The following is a 6,779-nucleotide window of genomic DNA, read 5'->3' on the forward strand; positions in this document are numbered from 1 at the left end:
CGGCGGAGAGCGGGTCGTCGAGGAGGAGGACGGAGGGGCGGCCGTAGAGGGCGCGCGCCATGGCGATCCGCTGCGAGAGAGGAGGGGGTAGGAGGGTGAGTGGCTGGTGGCGGGAGAGGGGGGGGGGGGGGGGAAGGGGGGGAACCGCTGGAACCGCCAACCTGCTGCTGCCCGCCCGAGAGAGTCACGCCTCGCTCGCCCACCTCGGTGTGCTCACGCAGCGGCAGCGCCGCCAGGTCGTCGAGCAGGGCGCACCCCTCGAGGATCTGCGCGAGCAGGTCCGGCTCGAGCGGCCTCCCGAGCAGGATGTTGTCGAGGATCGTGCCGGCGATGGTGAAGGGGCGTTGCGGCACGATGGCGGCCTGCGCAACGGCGTGCTTGCCGCTGCGGACGAACGCCTCCCCCCACAGGGCCGCCAGCAGCGACGTCTTGCCCGCAGAGACGGGCCCGACCAGCGCGACCAGCTCGCCCGCACGCACCGAGAGCGACACGTCGCTCACGGCGTCGACCGGCTTGGCCTCGACGTCGCCGGCGCCGCCGACCGTCCGGCGGCCGGACCGCTCCGGCAGGCTGAGCATGTTGATCTGCGCCATGGTCGCCGAGCGCGGGCCCACGCCGTCGAAGCGCGAGCGCGGCGGCGGCGGCGGCGGCGGCGGCGCGCGGCGGACCATGCGGCTCATGCGGCGAGAGAGCGACCGCTCGGTCAGGCGGGCGGGCTGCCGTGCGGCGGCTGGCGCCCCGCTGCGCGCGGGCCAGCTGACCGTCGCGCCGTCGAGCGAGACAAGCGCGCCGCCCTCGCCGGCCGCGGCGGGCGGTGCGGGCTGCTCGGGCAGCTGCAGGTAGGCGGAGATGCGCGAGGCGGCCACTTGGATGGCGATCAGGATCTGGAAGACCATCGGCAGCATGATGAAGGGCACGCGCAGCGCCTGGAGGAGCGACGCGAGCGTGGGGCGAGGGCGTGGGCGAGGTGTGGCCGAGGCCTGGGCGAGGTGTGGCCGAGGCGTGGCCAAGGTGCGGCGAGGGCGTGGGCGAGGACGTGGGGGAAGGGGCCTGGGCGAGGTGTGGCCGAGGCGTGGCCAAGGTGCGGCGAGGGCGTGGGCGAGGACGTGGGGGAAGGGGCCAGCCCAACCTGGAAGAGGGAGATGATTGGCAGCACGACATCGGCGCGGAAGCGGTCGGGCGAAGTGAGCACGAGGACGAGGACGGTGCAGAGGATGGAGATGATGGGCGAGGCGCGCCCGATCTGCACGACGACGTTGATCGCGATGCGGTATGTGCGGAGGTGCGTCAGCTCGGTCGCGCGGCGGCGGCAGATGTGGGCGAGGTACGTCTCCTCCCAGCCCATGAACTTGACCACCTTTGCGCCATCGAGCAGCTCCCTCGTCGCGCCCGCCGTCTCCTCCGACGCCTTGAGCATCGCCGCCTGAGGGGAAGGGCGGGGTCGGCGGCGGGTGGCCGCGGCGGCGTGCGCCGCGCCTACGCGCCTGCGAGCGCTTCGCGTGGCGGCCGAGCGGTATCGAGACGAAGAAGGTGCCCGCCATGACGAGGACGCCGAGCCCGCCGGCGAGGCCCGAGAGGACGAAGACGACGGTGAGGCCGCCGACGAGGGAGGAGAGGCAGAGCCACATGAGCGGCAGGAAGCGGGCCATGTCGGCGGCCCCCACGAGGTCCTTGCCGAGCAGCGTCTGCTCGGCGCCGTCCGAGCCGACGCCGGTGCGGAGCCGGCCCGCCTTGAGGGTCACCAGCTGCATCGCGGCCGACGACGCGCGCAGGATCGCCTCGTCGCCCGCGATGTGCAGGCCCTGCGTCTTGCTCCACTGCTCGAGCAGCAGGCAGGCACCGAGGCCGCCGGCAAAGGCGAAGCCGCGCCAGAGCGGCTCGTCGGGCGAGATGGACTCGACGGCGCTTTTAAGGAGCAGCGGCCGCGCCACCGAGTTGCAGAGGCCGGAGACGACCAGCAGCGCACCGCCCTGGTAGAAGCTGCGGCGCGCGAGTGGGTACAGCACGCCCGAGAGGACCTGCGCCTTGCCCGGCTCGGCACGCGCCAGCTCCGCCTCCCACAGCTCGACCGCGACGCGGTGAAGCGGATCCGACCGCACTCCGCTTGGCGCGGAGGGCAGGTCCTCCTCGTGCAGCGGCTTGGACCAGCCTCTGTACGCGATGGCCGCGCACCAGCCGAGCCAGAGGCGCGAGATCAGGCAGGCGTCGTCGGGCGAGCGGCCGCCGGCGGAGGTCATCGCAAGCAAAAGCGGCGCAGAGCGGTCGTTGTCGACCTCCTTCGGGAGAGCGGGCCACCAACGTGAAGTCCGGGCAGTTTCATGTTGGTCCGGCCTTTCCCATCCCGCTCTGAGCACTGAGCACTGGAATAGGGTCGATTCCGCATGGTACGGGACCCCTCGATCGTCTCACCCTCCCTCGCTGGTGTGCTCATGGGGGGGGGTCATAACAAACACGGTCCAGGATCGAGGTTTTCCCATCCCCACAGGAACAAAAATCTCTCTCTCCTGTGTTGATACTATCTGACATGCGACGAGAAGTCGATGCAATGTCGCCGTACGAGGTGCTAATGAATGCACCACAACCTTGGAGTGAATTATCATGCCAGAAAGAAGAATGGCTTGACATGGCACATGCACAGGACCACAGGTTGACACCGCAAGAGCATCGGTTGGTTGGCTGCGGTGCGTGTTAGGATTGCGGAATTACGGGCTTTGAATGGAAAAACGGAATTATTTCAAGGATTCAAGGGCGGATTTTGGAGAACACGGAATCACGGACTTTGATATCCGAAGGTCGGAGAGGGGGCTGGGGTGCGTGTCAGAAGACCTCTTCCGATCGCTCAGTGTTGAAGAGATCAAAGAAGGTGATGTAGCGTGTGACGGATTCCCACAGCTGCCCTACCAATATGCGTACGACGCGCTCCTTCAACGGTTCTTCAACGGTCATGCTCGCGTTGCCGAGCTCAAAGTACAAAGAGCTACTCAAAGCAAAAGACGAGAAAGAGTGGAAGAAAATTATGCTCGACCGTTCTATGGGCGCAATTTTCGACCCTCCACAGATTAGGGAGTTGAAGGCTCAGATCCGGTCTGATCCATGTCGAGTGATCAATGCAATGTCGCCGTACGAGGTGCTAATGAATGCACCGTTCCACGAGACACCCGCCACGAGCGATTTGTTAGATTGCGATCTCAAGTACGACGCAGATACTTGAGCACTTGAGCACCGGATAGGGTCGATTCCGCATGGTACGGGACCCGGCAGCCCGTGAGTGCCGAGATCGGGTCCGTACTTCGACGTAGTATGGGCCCCCGGGGGCCCTCTACAGCAGCGGCGAAGTGAGCGTGTTTGTGGTGTTGGTGTGGCGTCTGAGCTTGGATCTGAGAGAGAGAGAGAGTTTTGTGTTTTGGATCTGTGACTAAAGCCGCTTACCACTGATGGATCCCCACCCGAATAACACACAGTGAGCGCCCCAGCGCTTCACTACGCCCTCCGCGCGAAATCGCTAGTGGTGCTTTGTGGTAGTATATTGTACTTTTGAGTAGTATGGGTACGGTTCCTGAGACCGCTCTCTCTCTGATCTCTTGCTTGATACCTATTCTAGACGTGTGCCACGAGATAGATCGGTGTGTGTGTCGGCGTCGTGTTGCTCCTCCCAACGCTACCAGTCACAAATCCGTTTCCGTCGCTATCACTAGACACGCCAGGCTCGTTCACAGCCTTGTTATTGAGAAGAAAATACCCCCATTCACACCCAGCGGCGCGGCGGGCGAGCTGCGCCTGTGGTTCGTGCAGCGTGGTTTGCGCGTGTGAGTCAAGTAGGCGCATACATGTCCAGGCTACTCGCGCTGCACCTTTGCTTGCTCGCGACGCTGACCGCCGCCGGTGCGGTGCGACGCGTGCTCGTGACGGGCGCCAACAAGGGGATCGGGCTGCAGATCTGCAAAAAGATTGTGGCGACGCAGCCGGACGCGCACGTGGTTTTGGGATCTCGGTCGGCGTCCCGTGGCGAAAAGGCTGTGGCGGACGTGCTGGCCTCGGAGCCGTCGGCGGCGGGCCGCGTCGAGATGCTGCAGCTCGACGTCTCGGACGAGGCCTCGGTCGCCGCGGCCGCGTCGGAGCTAGCAGCACGCTATCCGTCGGAGCCGACGCCGCTCCACGGCCTGTGCAACAACGCGGGCGTCGGCTTTGGCCGCTCGATCCGCGAGACGCTCGCGACCAACTTTTACGGATCTGTGCGCTGCTGCGCGCACTTTGTGCCGCTCATCGAGGCGGAGGGCCGCGTCTGCAACGTCGCCTCCGCCTCGGGTCCGAACTTTGTGCGCGGGCTCGACGCCGAGCAGAAGGCGATCTTCACCTCGCGCGCGACGTCGTGGGAGGCGCTCGATGCGTGCCTTCAGAGGTACGCCGAGTCGACCGACTACGAGGGCGTCGCCTACGGCCTCTCCAAGGCGGCCGTCAATCAGTGGACTATGCAGCTGGCTGCGGAGCACCCGCAGCTGCGTGTCAACTCCTGCTCACCCGGCTACATCCTCACCGACCTCACGGCCGGCATGGGCGCCACGAAGAGGCCCGAGGAATCCAACTGCCACGTCGCGCCTCTCTACCTCCTCTTTGGCGACGTGCCGCACCCGGAGGCCAACAAGGGCCGCTACTATGGCTCGGACGCGGTCCGGTCGCCGATAGACGTTTATCGCGGTCCAGGCGATCCGCCCTACGAGGGCGACTAGTCCATCGTCGATAGAGAGAAAAAGGGGGGGGGAGCGCTCTACGTAGCTTTTGAGGTGTGAGGGCTAGCCGCATGACCGCCCCCCGTCTGGCCTGTCGCCTGAGTCAGGATTTTGTCGAATGTAGTATGTACTGGGCTGTGGGTTTTTAAGGTGGTTCTTGAGAATAATCTCTCGCCGGACTCTGCCGCACGATGGCCATCACGCTCGCACCTGCCGACCGCCGCCACGGCGGCGAGACGCCTCTTCCGCCACCGCGGCGCCGGTCACGCAGGCCAGCGCTAGGCAGCTGCGAGCGCACTAATCCTTCGCCCCTGTTTTTGCGCCAGCCCAGTCCGTACCGTTGACCACAAAAACACCGGCATTTAGCCGCTAGATTTGGCCCCCATACTGGCGCGTCGCGCGCGGCTTCCCGCGCCACAAAACCGGCCGCGCGGCCCACCGGGCGATGCCGAGCCACGCCGTAGGGCTCACGCCGCCGGCCGCCGCAGCCGGGCACCGACCGACCCCGGCTACTACGTCTCAGACAAAGGCGTCCCAGTGCGAGAGGGCGCGATCTACTGGATCCAGTGGCGGGCGGGCAGCGGGGAGAGCGCGACGGGCGGCACAGCCATTGCCTACGTGATCCGCATCTACTCGCCTCCGGGGGGCGACAATCACGACGTGCTGGTCGACATCATGCGTCGCTGCCCGCGCCATGCTACCGCTTCCCCCAGCGCCGGTGCAGCGCTGCCATTACCGCGCACGTAGTAGTGCAGCGGGGCTATTCCTTTGTGTGTCACCGAATGTGCCCGTCTGGTGCCCATCGCGAGACGATTACGCCCGATCCGCCCTATTGAGGCTTCCGTCGGGGTGTTCCCAATTCCCAATTCCTATAACGAGTGCAGAATAGCGCCCAGAGGCCCGAGCCTGGCGGCCGCGCCTGGACTCGCCACCGTGGGGGCGGGCGTTATCGCCCGCTCCCCGCGACGTGGTAGCGGCGGGGTCACGTCCCGCCGCGCAACCTTTGCGCAACCTATGATTCTCAAAGAGCCCAACACCGTCAAACTCCGTCTGTCCGCACCGACATCAAACACCGTCAACATCGTACTGATGCTCACATCCGTCCTCGGCTACATTCTCCTCTGCAGCATGCCTAGTACGGCCGTGAGCGGTATCACCCAACCACCGAGGAGGTGGTGCTGCCTCTCTTTACCTGGATTGTCAACGTCTTCCAGCAGTTCGTGCTCCCCTCTCTTCCAGTGGCCCTCTTGCCTTCTTCTTGCACCGCGAGCAAAGGCGCATCACAGCCGCCGCCGCCGCTGCCGCCGCTGCTGCTCCACAGGCTGGCTTTGTTCACCCAGCCGCCGCTGCCGCCGCTGCTGCACCCGCTGCCCCTGTGGCTGCCGCCCCCGCCCACGCCGCTGCCGGCCCCGCCCCTCCACAAACCAGCATCCCGCCGCCGCCCGGTCCTGCTGCTGCCCCTGCGGCTGCCGCCCCCGCCCCCAACGCCCCGCATCCGCTCGGCCCACGGGCGCCGGCGGGCCGGGGTGGCTTCATTCCCCCGCGCCAGGGCCCCCGTCCACCACCACCACCGCCTCAGTGATAGCTGCCTCGAGGCCCTCCGCCTTTGTCATAACTGCTCTGAGATGTGGACCTGAGGGTGGCGCTGAGGTGCCGCTGGGGTGACCGTAATATATGTGTGTGTGTGGCTCTGACGGGGCGTTCTGCCTTGAGATGTATATACAACACAAAGGCCCCGAAAGACTAGGGTTAGGGCCTAGGGTTAGGGCCTAGGGTTAGGGCCTAGGGTTAGGGTTAGGGTTAGGGTTAGGGTTAGGGTTAGGGTTAGGTTAGGGTTAGGGTTAGGGTTAGGGTTTAGGGTTAGGGTTAGGGTTAGGGTTAGGGTTAGGGTTAGGGTTAGGGTTAGGGTTAGGGTTAGGGTTAGGGTTAGGGTTAGGGTTAGGGTTAGGGTTAGGGTTAGGGTTAGGGTTAGGGTTAGGGTTAGGGTTAGGGTTAGGGTTAGGGTTAGGGTTAGGGTTAGGGTTAGGGTTAGATCAACTCCCCGTTTTAGCC

The 6,779-nt window shown here is 65.3% G+C and overlaps 2 protein-coding genes across 2 annotated transcripts in view; one reads left to right on the top strand and one right to left on the bottom strand.

Annotated features, from left to right (window-relative positions):
• EMIHUDRAFT_250846 (hypothetical protein) overlaps positions 1–2,946 on the bottom strand; it is a gene marked incomplete at both ends in the record, with an annotated part of 5,560 nt that extends 2,614 nt beyond the window's left edge. The window contains 4 exons of the mRNA XM_005756033.1: positions 146–584; positions 1,130–1,408; positions 1,524–2,276; positions 2,827–2,946. Of these exons, the coding sequence (XP_005756090.1) occupies positions 146–584; positions 1,130–1,408; positions 1,524–2,276; positions 2,827–2,946 (1,591 nt within the window). The remainder of the gene's footprint in view (positions 1–145; positions 585–1,129; positions 1,409–1,523; positions 2,277–2,826) is intronic.
• Positions 2,947–3,827: 881 nt separating this feature from the next.
• EMIHUDRAFT_250847 (hypothetical protein) lies at positions 3,828–4,727 on the top strand (the record flags this gene model as incomplete). Its single annotated transcript, XM_005756034.1, has 1 exon — positions 3,828–4,727. One exon carries the CDS (start codon positions 3,828–3,830, stop codon positions 4,725–4,727), a length of 900 nt encoding a protein of 299 aa, XP_005756091.1.
• Positions 4,728–6,779: the final 2,052 nt, after the last annotated feature.

Source organism: Emiliania huxleyi, assembly GCF_000372725.1.
Source record: "Emiliania huxleyi CCMP1516 unplaced genomic scaffold EMIHUscaffold_993, whole genome shotgun sequence".
In the NCBI taxonomy this organism is placed as follows: Eukaryota; Haptophyta; order Isochrysidales; family Noelaerhabdaceae; genus Emiliania; species Emiliania huxleyi.